The sequence below is a fragment of the Sceloporus occidentalis genome, unplaced genomic scaffold (assembly GCF_023333645.1).
Source record: "Sceloporus occidentalis isolate IW3139 unplaced genomic scaffold, rSceOcc1.0.p SCAF_15, whole genome shotgun sequence".
In the NCBI taxonomy this organism is placed as follows: Eukaryota; Metazoa; Chordata; class Lepidosauria; order Squamata; family Phrynosomatidae; genus Sceloporus; species Sceloporus occidentalis.
In genome coordinates, this window is record NW_028316995.1 from 12,701,680 (window position 1) to 12,722,821 (window position 21,142).

The 21,142-nt window shown below is 39.9% G+C and overlaps 1 protein-coding gene across 7 annotated transcripts in view; it reads right to left on the reverse strand.

The window, feature by feature from the left end:
• The window catches only part of LOC149303264 (EH domain-binding protein 1-like), a 174,448-nt gene that overhangs the window by 103,870 nt on the left and 49,436 nt on the right, over window positions 1-21,142 (reverse strand). For 3 of the 7 annotated variants that reach the window (XM_089481486.1, XM_089481485.1, XM_089481484.1), the window contains exons 5-9: window positions 19,310-19,491; window positions 17,457-17,596; window positions 11,969-12,088; window positions 9,623-9,863; window positions 2,203-2,392 (exon numbers count right to left, since the gene is read on the reverse strand). In XM_089481486.1, coding sequence (XP_089337612.1) covers window positions 2,203-2,392; window positions 9,623-9,863; window positions 11,969-12,088; window positions 17,457-17,596; window positions 19,310-19,491 — 873 coding nt within the window. Of the gene's footprint in view, window positions 1-2,202; window positions 2,393-9,622; window positions 9,867-11,923; window positions 12,089-14,481; window positions 14,587-17,456; window positions 17,597-19,309; window positions 19,492-21,142 lie in introns of all 7 variants that reach the window. The other 4 variants (XM_089481483.1, XM_089481482.1, XM_089481481.1 and 1 more) reach the window with 3 other exon arrangements.

The following is a 21,142-nucleotide window of genomic DNA, read 5'->3' on the forward strand; positions in this document are numbered from 1 at the left end:
GACTGAGGAAAACGTAACCTTTTTGTAACTCTTTTGTAAATCAGCAATTCTTGATTATAGGTCTTTCTGATATTTCCTTTTTGTGATGCATGATTCACATCAGATGCTTCTTAAGAGTAGTAAACTCATGTCTATGATTAAGAGTGCTAGAGTGAAATATGTGAGACCGTGTTCTCCCCATGTCGTAATGCATGCGTGTATTAGTTCCCTACGAGGTATGCAAGAATTTGTATTTCTTCTGAGAAGTTTTCTATAGCGAAAGGAGTCAACTTGCTCTACACTGAGTGGGAGCAAGCCGTTGGTAACAGACATTGGCTATCCAGGGCGGCTACCATATTGCCTGCACGCTATTTATTTCAATATTTGGTGTGACACCCCTTTGTCTTCAAAACAGGATCAATTCTTCTAGGTATACTAGCAAACAGTTTTTAAGGAACTCGGGAGGTAGGTTGTTGCAAACATATTGGAGAATTAACCACAGTAATGTGGTTTTAAGCAGCCTCAGTTACTAATTTTCTCTCTTTTTATCTAACAGACTTAATGATGTTGAGATCAGAGCTCAGTGGGGGGCACACCATCACGTCCAGGGCTCCTTGTTCTTTTTTAAGATGAAGATAGTTCTTAATGACTTTGGTTGTATGTTTGGACTCATTGTCATGCTACAGTATAAATTTGTGGTCAATCAGATGCCTGTTGATGGATAAGTATTTCAAATTTTGACTCAACCATCCAGAGCACCTGACCAGACTTCCCTGGACAGTAGAAGGGTGTAATACCAGGATCCCACCGTTTTCTGACAACAGTGAGATGATGGTACTGCTAGAGATCTTCCAGTTGCGAAGGGAAGCAAGTTTCCTTGACCGACCACTACATCTATGGGCCTCAACATTGCCCGTTTCTTTGTGCTTCTTCAAAAGAGCTTGGATAGAACATCTGGGAACCCCTGTCTGCCTTGAAATTTCTGCCTGGGAGAGACCTTGCTGACGCAGTATGACTACCTTGTGTTTTGTTGCTGTGCTCAGTCTTGCCATGGTGTATGATTTTTAACATTACCTCACCTTGTTAGTGAGTTTGGCTGTTCCTGGCCCGGTTTTATTCCTCCTACACAGCAGTTTCTGTTACAGATAATGATTGTGTTTCAACCTATATATTAAATTAATGATCATTAGCACCTGTTTCAGTATAATTGTTTAATCATACACCTGACTATATGCCTACAATATCCCTGACCTTTGCACGTGTACCTAGAAGAATTGATGCTGTTAAGAAGGAAAAGGTCACACCAGACATTTTTTCTCATTTTAGGGCAGCACAAAATGAAAAAGCATTTGGCTGTGCTTACACACAGTAACACACTTAAGTTAGTTGTTTATTAAATACGGTTCTGTCCTTGAGTAGAATTTAGTTGATTAACACAGTTACCCATTTACACTACTAGCCAAACCTCTAGTTTGTGTGTGTGGGGGGGTTAATATTGTCTATTATATCATATATTCAGTGTCCTGTATGGTGTGCCACCATCTACCTACCTACAGATCCCTGGGCCAGTCAGTGGAAACCAAAGGATCCACCCTAACTGGCCCATGACCATCACTGCCTGTAAAACAGGACTGTCTTGTGAAAACTAGTGCACTTGGGAGGTATGAAGCAGCGAGGAAGTTGACATGCCAGCTTAGTACATTACTAATGTTATGGAAATATCAATTAAACCACCAGGTATTCTGCTTGTGCCCAGACATATTTTGCAGACTATGAAAAGCTAACAAATGTTTCATTCAAAGAGCATGCTAGCACTCCTTGGCAACAGTATCACGTGAAATGGATTTTCATTCTTGTAGATAAAAATTACATTATAAAAATAAGTGTCTTTAAAGGAGGATTTGACAGACGGCAGAGAGTAACATTGCTTTAATTCTAGTTTGATAATCTAATATTGGAGACATTAGCTTATCTTTAGAAGCTTATAGTTTATTATGGGGATAACACTCAATTCCCCGCCAACAATGGTTAGCCAATAAATATTTACAGAGCTGTCAAATGGGTTTAGCGAGATCAACTTTCACATTCGTCACTCATAATGCCATTATATCTTGATATTATTTTGGAGGGTAGTTTCTCAGTTATTTGTGACGACACAGATGAATGTCGGGAGAGGGTGCATTTCAATACACACAACCATACACTGAACACCATGATTATTACCTTGGGAGAAGAGGACAAGTCTTTCCCAGAAGGTACAGCTAAAGGTGCACTTGCTGGCTCTTCTCTCTTTGGTGATGGCACAGGAGGTGCCGGCGCTTTCCTCTTCATCTTTTTTTCTTGTTCCGATTCCTTTATGGCCCTTATTCGACTTATCTCAGGACTGCCTTTTGGTTCATAAAATGGATTTGATCTGTAAGTAAAAAAAATGGTAAATTAGCTCTTTTTTTTGCTTACATTGTGCCGATTAACCTTCTTATGAGTAAAAGTACTTATCCTGTACAGGATTTGTGCAGAACAATTTTGCAGGGATAAAGTTTCCATCCCAAAATATTCATTTGAAGGATGTAGTATTGACTCAAAGAGATCTATTCACTCATTGACTGAATTTTTCATTAAAGTCCAAATCCTGAGAGTAAATAAGCTACCTTGCCACATGATATAATGTGTGTTTTAATAAGTATATATTGTTTAATTCAATCAGCAAACACCATTACCAGGGTTTTTTTAGTGTAATATTTTTACTTATTAAAACTTCTTATTTCTCTTGCATTTGTTTGTCAACTCGTGTAATGTATTTAGAAATGTTTGGAAGGGACTTGTTAAGCTTTTGGAAGCTGTGGCTTCTTGTGTTATCTCCTATCTCCACAGCCTGGACACATCGCAGGGATTGCTTGACTTCATAAATGACAGCTAAGATTTCATGTTAAGAATATAATATATATATATATATATATATATATATATATATTATGTCTGTTCTTTGAGTTGGATTTATAATCAATTACAGTTGTTACTGCAATATTCCTGAACTATACAGAAGTGGTGACATCTTGCTTATATTTGGTGCCTTACGAAAAACACAGAAATCGAACGCACTCAATTTACTACAAAGCAACAAGCCAACGTATCCCTGGCAGTTTAAAGAAATTAATAGACACCTGCAGCGTACGGCCGCGCATGAATTAAGACATTGCCCAAATACTGCTGGACATGATCTGCCACTGGAGCGGCAGGATTGTAAGTACGGATTTGCCTTGTATGCCAAACGGCCAGTGCGGGTCTGACGTTGGCACAAGGCAGAAATATTATACAAGGAAGATTTCTTGAAACATTCCACACCAAAGAAGGAAACTTGACAAAACTGGGAACAAAAAACTGGGGCTAAAAGCGTTTTTTTTTACAAATTTGCAGAGATATCTTCGCCTATAGTCTACATGTAAGTTAATAATCATGGGAAGTATTCATTTACTGACGTATGTATAATAATAATAACAATAGAAAAAACCCCACAAATGTTCAATGAAAAGTTCAGCTGTTGTAACAGGAGAACCTTGTCAAAGTTCACGTGCAGCAGCTTTTGAAAGGTCAAATTGTTTAGCCTGTGAATGCCTAAGAGTAAGGAACTGGAATGTAACATATGGATGCAGCGTTTATATAGGGCAATTACTCGCACTCACGAATTTCACCTATTCCAAACCATGGCTCGCAGTGTGAGCTTTATGCTACATAATTATACGGTATACCTTCAAGTACAAACAGTACAGATGGGGCAGTACAATCCAGCTAAAGTGCTGATAGTGGCCAGCTTAAACCGGAAAAGTATTCTGCAAATACTAAAAGGGTCTATCACAGGAATGTGCAGTTTTGTTATTTGTACCTTTATAAATTGGCTTTCCGTTGTTATTTCTACACAAAGTTTTATATCAGTATTATATTTCATAATAAGATATTCCCCATTGCCTTCTCTACTAGTAATGCTATTACCAATATCTAATTCTGGAATATATATAGAATAAGGTAGTCAGTATAACTAGAGTGTGGTGTTGACCATAGGATACTTTATATGCTATTCTACTTAAGAACCTTTGGGGATTTTAATTAATAACATTTTCTTCTAGAACCAAAGCCACCGTGAGGTTCAGTTCCACAACAGGGAAAGATAGAAAGCAGTGTTCTTTGGCATTGTAATCGAGGTGGGTTAACCAATATTATCATAGCTATTTAGTACACTATTATGACCTTGATACAAGCAGCTTAAAGGAGCACTCCAGCCTTATTCTCGTGTTAATTTTCCAAATTTGGCGACTAGACTGCTCTTTTAACCCTTTCAGAGCCAACCTGACACGTGAATGCCAAAGCGGAGCCAGGATGCCAACTATCTATCTGCTAGATGCTGGAACATCAGGGTCCTCTCTCTGTAGAGTAGGAGAGCTGCTAATATGCTCTTCAGCCAGCCAGAGGCCATCCTATCTCCTACCAGCCAGTCTTGAAAGTAACTTACAGTTTAACGCAGATGGTTATATACTATAGAAAACGTCGGCAAAAAAACCCTGTCAAACTGTCATTTACCTCTTTCTTCCTGGCTCACTTTCTTCTATATGTATATGCGATACGGCTCTACCCTAGACCTTGTCATATCTACCTAATCGTTAATTTTCTGCCATTTTCTCTTTGGTAAGACATCTTCACCTCTGTACCCTAAGGATCAGTCCTTAGTATTCAATCTCTTGCCATACCCTGCCAACTGCACCTAAAAACACATTTCTCACATTATTCCCTTATCTCCCTTCTCGACAACTACAACTAGTGGTTAGTATTCCCTCCTCGCCTCTCTCCTCTGCAGTCTATCCAAAATGCTGCTGACAGGTTTATCTTCTTTACACAACTTTCTTCTTCAGCTTCCCCAACTCTGTAAAACCCTCCACTGACTCCATATTACCTCAATAATTTAACATCTTTCTACCAACACATAGCACCCTTCGTAATACGGCTGCTCCATATATTTCTCCCTCATAACAAAATACTCCTGTGGGCTAAAGCTTTCCTCCTCGCTTATCACTTCCTCCCGCTTACAAGACTTCACCGGCGCTGCCCCGTACCTCAGCAACTCACTTCCACCTAAACTCCAGCTTTCACTCACCCTCTCAATATACAAGAACAAGCTCAAAACCTGCTTCTTCAGAGAAGAAAGTTACTAAATGCAGCTCAAACTTACCTGCCACTAATACAACCCCCTTACGACAAATTACTGCAGTTTTTTCTAAAGTAAATAAAAAACAGCAATACTGCACTTTTACTGCATTTGTACTTCACTGTACTGCAGTTTTCTACAAACAAACTGCAGTATTACTTCAGAAAAACCATCTCTCCCCTTTCTCCATACCGTATGCTTCTCTTCAATCCATTACTTACAGATTGTAAGCTTGCTAGCAAGGCCTTCTTTACCTAATATTATTTTGTCTTAGTCTGTGAAATGTACTGCAAGAAGTGCTGCTAAATAAATAAAATATAGTAATAATTAGAAAAAAATTGGCCTCCAAGGCTAAGTATGTTATGAAACAGTGACGCACTGAGCCAAGAAAGTAAACATTTCCTTTAAAGGTCCTTTTTAGCTTACAAATATTTGCTGAGCCAACAGCACAAATACTACAATCCGAACACTTACCTACACAGAATATCTAAATACAATACATAGTAGAAGGGCAAAAAAATCATAACATGCAAAATGGTCCCCATATAAAATAGGACACCAGTCGATGGTACTTCAGGCTAAATAAGACTACAAAACCCCCCCCCAAAAAAACGATGAGAGATTTTCTCTGAACAACATGTGAAAAATTATATTGTTAATAAAGCGAATATCCATCATTCATGATCATTTCAAAACAAAGTGAAACATGAGATAGCGCTATGGCTTCAAAGGAGAAGACAGACATGCTTTCCCGAAAGGTGTTGAGTGACAAACCTTTTAAGGCTTTATGCTTTATCACTTAACTCATCACAGATAAAGACACTAGAACAACAAAAAGACAGGTCAAGGTTCAAAAAGAAAAACCAGCGAAACAAAATGGATGGACAAAGTTCACTAACAAAACAACCAAGGAGAGAAAGCCACATTTTGTTGTGGTAAGGAGAGTTCCAAATCGTTTGTCACTGTGTCCGCATCAAGTCGGTGAGGAACAAGAGGACAGAGTGCAAACACCCAAAATAGTCTGATCAAGCAATTCCCGGAGCGTAACCGTGATCCCATGGGTAAGATGAGCATCTTTCTCCTCAAGCAGGAGATGTTAATGAAGATTTTATAGCGCGGGATGCGTTTATAGGACGACATACTTGCAAGCCTCCAGCAGAGCGGGCATCTAGCCACCTAACCAAGAGACCAAGTCAGCTCACACGAAAAGTTACGCACATTTCGGTGATGAATTTCACACCTTTTTCTTTTAAAAATATAATCAATACTTAACTAAATATACGTCACCCGTCATATATTATGCTAAATTTCTGAACACTAATCTGTATAGACCTGATAATGTACTGTATGGCTAATTGTTTCTTATTATTTTAGATAGCGCCATCAGATTCCGCAGCGCTGTACAAAGGGTAGACAAGACATAATGTATATTTGTCTATAGCCATCTATTGAAACGTATACAAAAGCCATGCATCACAGTAGCGTGGGCATGATTCAGACACTTGTGGTTTATCACACTTACGTGAATGTTTTCTAAAATACAGAAATCTGATCCTATTATTTGAAGCCTGTACAAATCTAATTGCATGACATTAAGGGGTGACCTGCTTTTCAGCCAGTAAATTAAAAAGCACATTTGCATTGCCTTCCAAAGGAAAGTGCATGGAGGCTAATATGCCTAATGGGAAGAGACAGCAAAGAAAGGAATGGGAGCAATCTGGAGATGGAGACAAGCATTTCTCTAGACTGAGAGGATATAATCCATCAAATATATTATTTTCTCACCCCTGCACAGCCCGTGCTTACCCAACATAACCCTAATGCAATCACAGGTACCTAGAGAGATATTAGAATTCACCGGGGCACCGGCAGCATTCAGAAGCTGGCCAAATCGAGTTAGTGTAAGAGTCAAAAACATGAAGAACCTCTCATTAAATAAAGGGAGCTGTACCCTCAGACACAATCACTTCACGACACTCCCTTTAAATTATACTTAATATCACGACTGAGCCTCGACTCTTTGGATGCTGTAAGGGATGCGACAAAAAATTACGTTGAAAAATCAGCAGATCACGTACTGCCCTTCATCTCACAAAAATATAACAAAATAAAAGAAACGGGGAAGCTCTACTGCAATGTGTGTGCTTCTTATTACCAAGGTTATGTTTCTGTCCTGTGTGGACATTTCATTCTGTAGATTGGTTTCCTGATCTAGAACAAACGGCAAACATAACCTCGATGTCATTGGTTGTGTTTGTGTAGTTTGGCCGCACTGTAATAAATATACCGTATTTTTCGCTCCATAAGACGCAGTTTTTTTCCTCCCAAAGTAGGATGAAAAATCAGCCGCGTCTTATGGAGCGAAGATGCATGCAGGCAGGCAGGCAGGCAGGCAGGCAGGGAGGGAGGGAGGGGGGGGCAACGATATACCGTATTTATCGGCGTATAACACGCACTTTTTTAACTAAAATCCGGAGCTTAAACCCTACCTGCGTGTTATACGCCGATAAATCCGGGGTCGCAACTGAGGCAGGCGGCGGCGGCCGCCAGCAGAGGAGTCCTGGATTTCTGCCAGTCAGGGGGGCCCAAGGGGTGCCGAGCGGTTGCTGAAGACAACCGCTCGGCAACTCTCGGGCCCCTCTGCCTGACAGATATACAGGAATCCTTTGCTGGCGGCAGCCGCCGCCACCGCCACCGCCGCCTGCCTCAGCGCTTCAACTCCTGTGTTGGAAGCGTTTGTCTCGGGTGCCGGCGCTTTACGCTGGGCGCCGGCATATGACGTCAGACGCCGGCGCTCAGCAGTGAAGCGCCGGCACCCGAGACAAACGCCTCACGCTTCCAACACAGGAGTTTAAGGTAAGTGACCGGGGCGGGGGGGGGGAGATCCTGAGAAGGGGGGGTTAGGGAGTTAGAGGGGAGATCCTGAGAAGGGGGGGTTAGGGAGTTAGAGGGGAGATACTGAGAAGGGGGGTTAGGGAGGGAGGTCTTACTGTGTGTGTCTTACTGTGTGTGTGTGTGTCTTACTGTGTGTGTGTCTTACTGTGTGTGTGTGTGTCTTACTGTGTGTGTGTGTGTCTTACTGTGTGTGTGTGTGTGTGTGTGTGTGTGTGTCTCTCACTGTGTCTGTGTGTGTCTTACTGTGTCTGTGTGTGTCTTACTGTGTGTGTCTTACTGTGTTCATAGCTTATTCAGTTATTGTAATAAATATTTTAGCCCATTTTTTAGCTCAAAATATTTTTTCCTTTTTTTTCTCCTCTAAAATCTAGGTGCGTCTTATCAGCAGGTGCGTCTTATAGAGCGAAAAATACGGTAAATAACATTTACACTTACTGAGGAAGACAGGGGAGAGAAGTATTGACGACTTGTATCATATCAAAGAACGGTATTATATGGCATAGGCAGTGTTTCAACTTAAACGTGATTATATACCATTTGGGTTTTATACTCTTTAATTGGGCGAGTGTGTGCATTTCTCTGCCTACCACTAATCTCCACTGACTTTTATATCAACTTCAAAAGACTACAAATTTACTATTAAAATCTTCTTTTATTAGAATAATTAACAAACTATCGGCATTGACAGGAACAGGCTTGCTTCTCCGAGTCTTATTTGGAAAGCGTTGCCCACAACTAGACGCAACCCTTTCCTACAGTAACATGATCATTTATATATACACCCCGCCAGAAGTTGGGGGTCACTTGGAAGTTTTCATTAAAAACAAGTAATTTTTTTGTGGTGTAACATAATTTGTAAAGAGTTTTCTAATGATCGATTAGCCTTTTAAACAAACCTGGATTAGGAATCACAACAGGAGTGATGGGAGTGATAAAGGACATCTGTACGTCTATTCCAGTATAATTAAGCCATTTCCCACTACAATAGTCATTTACAACATTAACAATGTCTGCATATACACACACACATATATATAATAAAATATACACACACACATACATATATATATACACACACACATCTATATATAAATTACATTATCTAAGAGCAATGTACATAACAGTTCAATAGAGATAATTTGCACCAACCACTTCTTCATGCTATTTTTCATGGTTATTTAAACTTTCACCTGCATTTCAGCAAATAAATTTAGTTTGAAAGAAAATCACTTGGCTTGTATTTTTAATTTTAAATTAAGGCCATCGTTTTGACACGTTTTCTTTAAAGAAAAGGGATTTATAATTTAAGTTCAATGGCGGCAGCATGAACTCATTGCTCTTCCTCTTGGTAATTATATCATATACTATGTATTGAGAAACTGAGTTAAGCTTCCAGACTAGATTACAATGCTTGCCTCAATACAGTACAGTGCTTTCCCTGTATATAGCATAACGTTAATGTAAAAACAACCAAAAGTTCATAACTTTTACATTCTGTATCCAGAAATACGACAGTCCATTCCTTCCATGTAAAAGTAATTAAGAGGCACTCACTCATCGAGCTCATCCTCGTCCTGTGTGGTTTTGTCAGCGTAGAGGTATTTGGTCATGTCCACGGGTCTGGCATTTTTCCTCTTTCCTGGCTGTGGCGGGGAGTCTTTGCTAACTTCTATGGTCGGTTCAGGTTCTGGATCGGGCTCATCAAACGGGTTTAAATAGGTTGTGGGATCAGTTTCCTTAAACGGATTGTACTCTTCAAACGATTCAGGCTTTAACTGCTCCTTCTCGACTGGTGCTTCTAATAAACAGACAATCAAGAAGTGAGCTAGGCCTGATTTAATTCTAGAACATACAGACAATGTGACAAGATTAGCATACGCTACTAACATGGCTTGGATTCCTGCATTTCACTGCAGCTCTAATACATTTAGAGCTGTTTCAAGCTGTGAAACACACACTACGCCATATCTACACTGTGATAAACACACTGCGCCATATCTACACTGTGACAAACACACTGCGCCATATCTACACTGTGACAAACACACTGCGCCATATCTACACTGTGACAAACACACTGCGCCATATCTACACTGTGACAAACACACTGCGCCATATCTACACTGTGACAAACACACACTGCGCCATATCTACACTGTGACAAACACACACTGCGCCATATCTACACTGTGACAAACACACACTGCGCCATATCTACACTGTGACAAACACACACTGCGCCATATCTACACTGTGACAAACACACTGCGCCATATCTACACTGTGACAAACACACACTGCGCCATATCTACACTGTGACAAACACACACTGCGCCATATCTACACTGTGACAAACACACACTGCGCCATATCTACACTGTGACAAACACACACTGCGCCATATCTACACTGTGACAAACACACTGCGCCATATCTACACTGTGACAAACACACACTGCGCCATATCTACACTGTGACAAACACACTGCGCCATATCTACACTGTGACAAACACACTGCGCCATATCTACACTGTGACAAACACACACTGCGCCATATCTACACTGTGACAAACACACTGCGCCATATCTACACTGTGACAAACACACACTGCGCCATATCTACACTGTGACAAACACACACTGCGCCATATCTACACTGTGACAAACACACACTGCGCCATATCTACACTGTGACAAACACACTGCGCCATATCTACACTGTGACAAACACACACTGCGCCATATCTACACTGTGACAAACACACACTGCGCCATATCTACACTGTGACAAACACACACTGCGCCATATCTACACTGTGACAAACACACCCTACGCCATATCTACACTGTGACAAACACACCCTACGCCATATCTACACTGTGACAAACACACACTGCGCCATATCTACACTGTGACAAACACACCCTACGCCATATCTACACTGTGACAAACACACTGCGCCATATCTACACTGTGACAAACACACACTGCGCCATATCTACACTGTGACAAACACACACTGCGCCATATCTACACTGTGACAAACACTGCGCCATATCTACACTGTGACAAACACACACTGCGCCATATCTACACTGTGACAAACACACACTGCGCCATATCTACACTGTGACAAACACACCCTACGCCATATCTACACTGTGACAAACACACCCTACGCCATATCTACACTGTGACAAACACACTGCGCCATATCTACACTGTGACAAACACACACTGCGCCATATCTACACTGTGACAAACACACACTGCGCCATATCTACACTGTGACAAACACACACTGCGCCATATCTACACTGTGACAAACACACCCTACGCCATATCTACACTGTGACAAACACACACTGCGCCATATCTACACTGTGACAAACACACTGCGCCATATCTACACTGTGACAAACACACACTACGCCATATCTACACTTGGACAAACACACACTACGCCATATCTACACCGTGCCAAACACACACTGCGCCATATCTACACTGTGACAAACACACACTATGCCATATCTACACTGTGACAAACACACACTATGCCATATCTACACTGAATATGGCCTTCCTACACCTGGCTCAGTCGGCTGCACAAGTCATCCTATGACACGTAGAGACTACTTGAAAGCAATACTAAACAGCGTTACTATACATCTATCCTATCAATTTTATAAAATAATGGATATATAAAATGTGCACTGCAGACCTTATATTCAAAGAGAAGAGCCACCGTCCTTCAAAATTATATCTATAAAGAAAGTTCGACCTCACAAGAGGAATTACCAAAGTAGTGTGTGTGTGTGTGTGTGTGTGTGTGTGTGTGTGTATATATAGCTTCCTTTAGAGCTCCTATTGAGCCAAAAATTCAACTGACTGTTACCTTCAGCATCTGGATCTCCAAAGGGATTTAATTCTGTTGAATCGGAACATTCGAAAGGATTCAAGCTTGTGTTCAAGTCTTGCTCCTCTTCATCCAAAAAATTTAACTTATTTATAAGTTCTACAACCAAACAAACAAGTTTAGCACAAAGCAAAAGTGACGGTAATAAAATGGCACATTTACCTCAATTGGGTTACAGAGACATATATACAGCTATGTGCAGAAATCAAGGCAAAATGAAGAAACATGCCCGCGTGAAACTGAAATAATGGATGCAGTACTGGTGCTTGCAATGAATGGCTGGACTTTGTAGCAAACCAACATTTCCTAAGTAGATGCGCACATGACATCAAACAGAAATATTAAGCAGATGCAGCACTGCTTCATTACCGGCTGAGCTGGTATACAACAGGTTGTCCAATTATTAGAAGATCTACAGCCCCCTGGTCCTCTGTGGGCGGCTTTCCTCTACAGACTACAGCAAAATGTTCTTCTTGAACGAGGCCACAACAGGACATGTTAGCTGAATGTAGAGATACACCTTTATTAAAGGCATCTCACTTAATTTTTTTGCGTCGCTCTTCCTCTAGGCAGAAAAGTGATCTAATTTTTAGGGTAAAAGGGGCATTTCCAAAGCAAAGCTGCTAGAGCCACTTCAGGACGATTTACCGTATATGCATTTTTCATTTAAGTATGTTATTCTGTTTTCTCTGAAACAGTATTTCAGGTTTAAAGGTAAAGTCATGTCCATTTTTGTTTACAGGGATACACCACCAATGTATAATCACTGGTGTCTCCTTTTGGCATGTAAATGTTTCCTAAAAATGTTAATGTTTTGGTAACTTTGTTAAAGGCATAATAAGAGTTTCTTTCCTGTTTGAAAGACACAGGGAAAGTGTTGCTTTTGTGCATCTATTTATACAAATATGTTTTCTTGCACAGCCAGAATATTGAGTTTTAAAAAGGCTCAAAGCCACATACGTTTCTGGCTTTAGCTCTGCCTTCGTATGCTACTTTCATGAATTTATTCTAAGGTTGGCAAGGCCTCCGTTGATCGGTGACAGTCCCATGAACTTATGTCTTAGGATGGGTTCTCTACTACACAACGAGAAGTGGGCTCTCTGAAACAATTAAATAAAACAGAACTGGGTTTGCACAAACCATTAAACACAAAGCAATTGGGTTCTCTCCATCAAATAAATAGAGATGTCTGGAAACGACTTTGGAAAGTCTGAAAGGTAGTACACTGTTGCTGGAAACATCACCAAGATCATTGCATGCATCATAACAGAGAGAATAACATGACCACAAGGGAGCATAGCCAAAGGTGCAGGCTGTGCAGCATCATGCATAAAGAACATTGGCCATCAGCATTATAACCCATAGCCAAGGCTACAGCCCATCACCAGAAACGTATCCTAAGCAGATACCACTGCCACATGTCACCGAATGTTAATTATACGCGCAATACATGCATGCAAGTTAAAGTATATGTATGCAGTGTATTTGTCTGTATAATGCTTTCTGATTGCTGCTACACATTGTATTGTTATTTAAATTATTTCAAATTAATACAATTAGGCATGTGTTTACTGTGTCCAAGAAAAATGTGTGTGTGTATATATATATATATATATATATACACACACACACACACACACACACACACACACACACACACATTTAATAAATATTATACAAACATGCATACACAAAAAAAAAAACCAGGAAACAATAAAAGCATGGGGCGCTCAACCATGTCATCAAATGTCATAAATGTTGTAGAATCCCTGTAATTAACTCGCAGTTCAGTCTTTCACAATTGCTTTCACTGAGCAAAAGGCTCTATATGTATAATCCGGAAAGCCTGTTGGTTTTGTGGCCCTACTGGGAAGGTTTTTACACTCCTGCAAGTTTAGGCATAAATGTAATAGGGGTTTGCAACAGGATCGCATCCGTACAACACTGAACTCAATGGGTGAAAGCAAAAGTTCAGAGGGTATAACGATGGAGGATTGGTATAAGCCAGCAGCAAGAAGACGGGCAGATTTAACAGTGTTCAGTAAGATAACAGAGCTTAAAAGGAAAACAGCTTTGTTGATGCACCAGATCATTTTAATGCTATAAATCTAGTGAACTACTACAGCAAAAACAAAGAAAAAAAAATAAAAGTGAAAGGCAGATAATATTTTACATAAGCACTGCACATAGAAAACACATATTACGGCCAGCCATAATACGTGAAAATCTTCCCAATGTGCTTGGACGCTCAGCCTACTTTCTACACGCTGATAACGCTGGCATACAAATGAGATGGTAGCATATCTGTAGCATGGAAGCGTTTTAGGAATGTACGTCGGCAGACTCCACGACACTACTCTTTGCCCAGATGTTGGTTGGTTGCGCCACAAAATGCCAGATAGCACAGAGGTTAAAGCCACACAAGCGACACACGCAGCAACAGGTAAGCAGACAATTAGAAACAGGATGAAAATAGAGGAAAGATCATAGACCTTCACAGGGACTGGATGATTTAACTGAAGGCAAATATGGTTGCTTTACGCAGTCATCCTGATCTTCGTGTAAGTTGCTCAGGGCATTCAATTGGTTTACAATTTCTGTAAACAGAAGCCAGTCAAGATAACTAAAAGTAAAATGGTTGTTAGAGAAAAGGAGCAGCAGTTGCATGCATTAGGCAAAAGACAGAAGGGGTTAGGTAGAAAAAGTGGGTAAAACAAGTGAGGCAACATACAAATAAGATCACTGCAATATATTTTGGATTGCACTAGAAGAATGGTTTCATTCTAGCAAAGCCTAGTCCTCTGTTCTGTGCTATTTGCTAATCAGTGACCTTAAAGAGTAACCAACCTCCTTATTATGTATTAGGTATTGCATAATTACAGTTCTCACATAGCCAAGAAGTAGGATGCCCACATCGGCTACTTTACTATGTGAGCTAAACAAAGAAGTGCATTTTTCAGGTACATCAAAAAGACCTCAAGCCACCGATTGGGAACCAAATCTGTATAGGATCTGATATAAGACCAGATTTCTATCTGAGGGAGAGAAAAACTGGTACTCTTCAGCTATCGATAAATGCCAAATGCAGGGTTATAGGGATTGCAGGCAATCTACAGCTGATACTTTCATTTCATGCACAGTGAACTCTCTGGATTTGAAAGCCTATTCTCATCTAAGCCTATTGCACTGTCCTGAAAGGGTACTGGAGACGGCACATGCACAACATGAGCTATAGGACTGCGTGACTCCATGGCTATACGACTGCGTGACTCCATAGCCTGAGCCACCCGTGATAGCATGGGACATGCTAGTAAGTATATTCTGCGGAGGAACGAACAAGGCCAGATTTATATTTTGGCTAGAAAGAATATATACATATATTGAGAACAATGAATTGCAATAAAAAACATGAAATAGTACAGGCATGTATGCTGTATATGCTGATGCATTTTGCACATACTAGTTATTCTTATTAAAGTGTGTTATGTAAGGCCAAACTTCATCACAGTTTAAATACGCGTCCTATATTTTGACGCGACCAGGACCTGAGTGCATTCCTCCGTCAGAGAGATCGGCAGGGTGTGCCGCAGAACACCGCCGCGGACCGACTGGGACTTAGAATCTGAAGCGGTTTGAGCAGCTGTGGTTCTTGTTATTATGTTGTCTAAACCCATAATGACAGGGTTGTGCGATTACTTTGACATCTCTAAAGGTGCAAAAATATCATTAATGCATTAAAGGGGTCACCCGAGGTTATGCTGTGTCATTGCCATAAACTAAGGGAGCTGCCTACATTTAACCATGCTTTTAAGTTGAAGAACATCACAAAACCTCACGTGGGTTTGTGTGGGAAAAGTGTGTTACCGAAGCAAGAGTCAATATTACTACTTAACCCCCAGGAATTCACTTGTAAACTTCAGCAAGTCCTAACTTGAGAGCATTAAGCTCCATAGTGTTTACATTAACACTCCAATACATCTACCAATTCAATGGAGTCTCCTACACAGGGCTAGCGTCCACGGCATGACCAGTACTCGCGTACCTAATGATCCATCTCCAACAAAACCCATATGTACGTCGTAACACACACTAATGCTGACGGCAGCGGTTGTAAACCTCTAAACACTGCTCGATAAACACACGGTATAACGTTTTAATTAAACTTCAAGCTTGTAAAATCAATCCCTAAATTGAGAAAATGTAAGGTATCAAAAAGGCTGCTGGAAAAATAAAACTATATTTTGTCAATTTATCTGAATCGGCAGCAGAAAGAAGCTATATTGTCAGCTCGTTTGGGCAGGCAAGTCAAATTGTTATGTTACGCACTGCTTGTTATGTGCCGTTTTCCCATTGTACAGCACTGCAGAATATGAATGCGCTATACAATACAATAAATAATAATAGTAATAATGAAGCAAGCTATACGTACAGGGAACTTATGCTTCGTAGGGCTCTATTGTCAGGGGAAAAAAAAACACAAACTTTTACTATTTCGAGTCAGGACAGGGGCTAAAAATATTTCCCAGACTTTACACAGAAATACAGGTTTCTTTGTGGACATTAATAGCATAGCAATGGTATTTCATTCAGCAAATGGAATGTTAATCCCGCTCTGGCCGGATTCCAAAACAGGTCAAATAATCCTGTCCGCTCATGTCCCACCTGTAAACAAACAGACATATTGGTATCGGAAAGCCAGAGCAGGAATAACAGCACTTTCAAAATTTAGTAAGATACATCTTACTAAATATAGATAAGAGATAGTAATATGCAAGAATGTGTGGCGTAGGAGGAAGAGACACCACAAAAGCCATTGATTTGCATGTTCTTACATATGCCTAACGCCCCAGTAATTCTAGGTTTATTTATTGACAATCTATTTTCTTCATAAGCCTTGACATGTCTCACATTAGGTGAAATCAGCATGGTCTAGCCCTGTGGATCTTTGAAAGAAGAGTCCTCTACACTCTACTCGGTATTAAGTCTGGGCAGTGCGAGAAGACATTTAAATGTTACATGATATGTGAACACCATACTCTCCTATAAGCATGGAAGGATGTGAAACTTTCTGCATAACAATCTGTCCAGGATTACAAAAGAAAAAAGGCTTTTGCATCGGTCCCAGGGTTGAACGATTACTTAGATTGAGGTGATTGCACCAATCATACATCTTACTCTACGAACATTGGTTGGCTAAACGGTATCACAAACCGCTAAAAACTTTGGGACTAAGAAACAAACAAATTACATAAAAGTCCACTAATGAGAGTAAAAGCAGAACAAGGGACCGACGGCTCCTCCACTGGAGAAGCTTGTGTCTCTAATTGCAAATATTTCCCTGTAATATGAATAAAGATTTATAAGCGCACTAAATGAAACTGGACATCTTACCCTGTCAAAAGGCACCTAATAATGTATAGAATATGCTTTTATCTAGTATAATTCTTTAAACTCCCATGTTCCAGACCTGTAATTTTAGCAGTTTTTTCCTCCTGGTTCACCCTGTTCTCTTCATCATCTTCGTTGTCTTCTTCAAAATCATCCAGGTTTCCTATGTCGGCTTGTTTCATGCTCATCAGGCTTGCAAGGCTCTGCATATCTTCATCCCTGAATGCAAATGACAATGGAAGGGTCTCCTTAAAAGAGCAGGCCACGGACAAGAGCGATTAGGTGTCCAGTACAGAGAAAAGAGAATTTGGGCAGATATCTTAACTTGTCACCAGTACCCAGCATGTTCCCTAATATTAAATGTAATATGTTGCCCAATTATGGATTAATAGGGTCGAGACAAAACAAAAATAGGTAGATTTTGTATTATCCCCCTAAAAAAAGGAAACTCAAGAACAGAAAGATAAAATGTGACATACATGACAGCATAGAGGCGGATTCTGCCCTAGGATTGCATGGCATGGGACAGAATGCCTTCTTTGGCAATCCGGCCCCTGGTGTGATCCAGATTTCCCCAAATCGGCTTATTTACACAATGGAGGACAGCGCCAAGCCAGCAAAGCCTCTGTAGGCTGATTCAAACATAGTTGTGCGCTGGGACGGGACATCATAACCCGGCGCTCAGCAGCACAGAAGGCAACCGCATCGGCATAGGGGCTCAAGGTAAAGACGTTCTTAGCCACAGATTCTATATTTATAAACCCTGTATTATAGAAAGGGTTAAACGCACCTTTCCTTGGAGGGTTTATAGTCAATGTGACAGTATACAGAACACTCATTTCTAAATGGTTACAAAAACAAATTAAAGCATAGGTATATTTTTGAAGTAAATTACACATTTTCTTTATACACAGCAGGGGTACAGCATTCTGCTATTTGTTCAAATATCTGTTACAGGTGCAGAGAATAAAAATGCATTTTTACCTTTATTACAAAGAATGACCTATTTCAGAAATTGAACAAATGATACCCTATATACATGCTGATGCCTCCTCGCCATCTAATGATACATTTCTGTAATTGGTATTCTAGACACCCCACACTTGTCGCTGAATATTACTGCATTCGGGATTAACAGCGGACAATGAAACAGACATTTTATGCCTCCTAAGGAATCTGAAAATTTTAATACCTGCAGAGATGATTACATGATAGCGCACAATTAAATGTTATCAGGCAGCAAAAAAACCCTCAACTTAATCAAATGCAAAGCACAAGAGAGAGAAAAAACAAACAATTTACAAAAAAAGGCAAATACAAAAAGGATGTAAATTAATTTTAATCATTCCATGTACACATTTTGCAATTTCCATACATCATGAGATAAAGAAAAAAAATAAAAAAAACTGTTAAAATTATTTTTATATAGTACTCTGGAAATGTAATTTTCTTCAATTTCATGCACAAACAGCTTGTTTTCCAAAACAAACGCAGGAGCCATCAGTACACGAAACAACCTTGCTTGAGTGAGGGAGTAATGTCTGCTTTATCTCCACTCTTTCCCTTACTGTGCTTCTACCCCCTGTATCAAGGAGAGCTTCTCTTACCGACACTAATAGAAATAAAACCAATTAAAACTATAATGTAAGGAAGCATGTAACACCATGATAGTATATGTGTGTGTGTGTGTGTGTGTGTGTGTGTGTGCGTCTACACACACGTTGACATGCATATGGTGAAGAATGAGTTCAGCTCAGGTAAAACCCATTAAGATGGAGTAATGTTAAAGAAAAAGTTAGATCTTACAAATCTGTTCCAACCCATAACGCTGGTCTTTGGGCATACAATATAGCATACAAGTCAATCTTCCTCTCTCGCCTTTATACCTTTATACCATTATATAAAGTGTACGGATACGAATATGAAACTTACGTGGCTTTGCCCTCTCTCAGGAAGATGCATGATAATGAGAACTGTAGAGTTGCAGATACAACCTTCTTCGACAGAGGTTTGAATTTTAACTTCACATCCGTCTGTGTAGGCATGGGGCTGGCGTACTGCTTCATATTAATATTGCTTGTTGCGAGAGCTTTTCTACGACCAGACAGAGATTCCTGTAAAAATAAGGAGATGGGTATTGCACTGAATTATTAATTATCCAAGAAGCAACTCAACATTTTAAACTCTCCGCACAGACTTTGTCAATGTTGTACAGGTACACACGTTTTGCAAAGGTTTAAATAAATTATATTAACCGTGATGTATGAATGGGATTTCAGTTAAAATGCACAGTGAACATTTATTGAGCCAATCCAAATAAAATGGTATGACCCACTTTTCTAAAAATATTTTGCGAGGCTACATTTAGAAATGTACTTTTTTATTTTTTGGAATCATGGGAAGAATGTAAAGTAAAAGGGGATTAGAATGAGAAAGACCAAAAGTAATGAAAATGGAACACTGAGAAATCCCGGTGGTGTTGAAAGTGTCTTCTGCTGGGAGTGGGAAGTTGGGGAGATGTCTCCTGTCAATAAAGACACGTAAATGTGATTGTGAATGAATGAAACGGAACTACAGAGGTAGACAGAGGTCAGAGAATGATGTCCAATATACATATAATCCTCAAATGAAAAAGTCCTTTCTTTAAGATCACGGTCATGGTTGCCACAGCTGCCATCGGCAAATGCCTGTGAACAATCTCTTTCCATCATGGACAGGTTTAATATGGAATTATGTGCGAATCCCGAGGAGTTAACCTGATTTATACAGACCTCCCTCATGGTCACCTTTGATTTCTGTCTAGACAAGGTAGCAATTCTCAGTGCACTAAAATAAAAATACATATGGCATACTTGGGAGGTATGTTATATTTTTGTACATCAGGCTGATTTTGTCACGGCTGAAATATGCCAAGGTGGACCTGAGAATTATCTGTCCCTAAAGTGATATTCATTATGCTAGTCTAACACGCTGCATAAACACGTTTCAAAATACACCAAGGTGAATACAATATTAACTAATTAAAGATTATGTAAATATTGAGAAACACGTTAACCAGGTGTGTGTAATGTTCATGATGATCTGATCACCTCCTTGCTGCCTGTCAATCAGACAAGATTAAAGGGCAGAAACGGCCAGGAAGAGAAGTACGGGGAACCTGGCGATTGCTTCTTCATTTCATGATTATCAGCCTCAATGATCTGTCATTGTGTACCCTGAACAATATAACAATGGCAAAGCATTGTGAATGACAGAGGATAATAAATAGGCGGTATGAGGCTGATACAGTACTTAGCATTCAATTAACATTTAAAGTGCTTGTTCTCTTTTAAATGATCTTCACTCAATATACTGTTAGCTGTGCAGGTCTTGGTGAACAAAGCTTATGGAATACGCGTTTAAACGGCTGCCTTTCATGATCTCCGCACTGTGTCTAAATATCTGTTCTTATAAGTGACAGAAGAATTACATGCACCATTTTCATAATAAAAAAAGGCATTCTGGATTCTCAGTGTGATCCGCTGTAGTTATTGGGTAAACCAACACCGACCTACGTATAGGTAGACGTTGTATAATGACACCATGACATAAAAGCAAAGATTAACTAATTAGCATCAAAACTTCAAGGACATTAAACATAGGCAATCATTACAAGCAAATATAAAGCCCTGGTGAAGAATAATTTATATTAAAATACTCTGAGTACTTTAATATGCATTAACTGGTTGGTAACTGTCTCGACTCTCTCCCCTGCAGTCTGTCCTA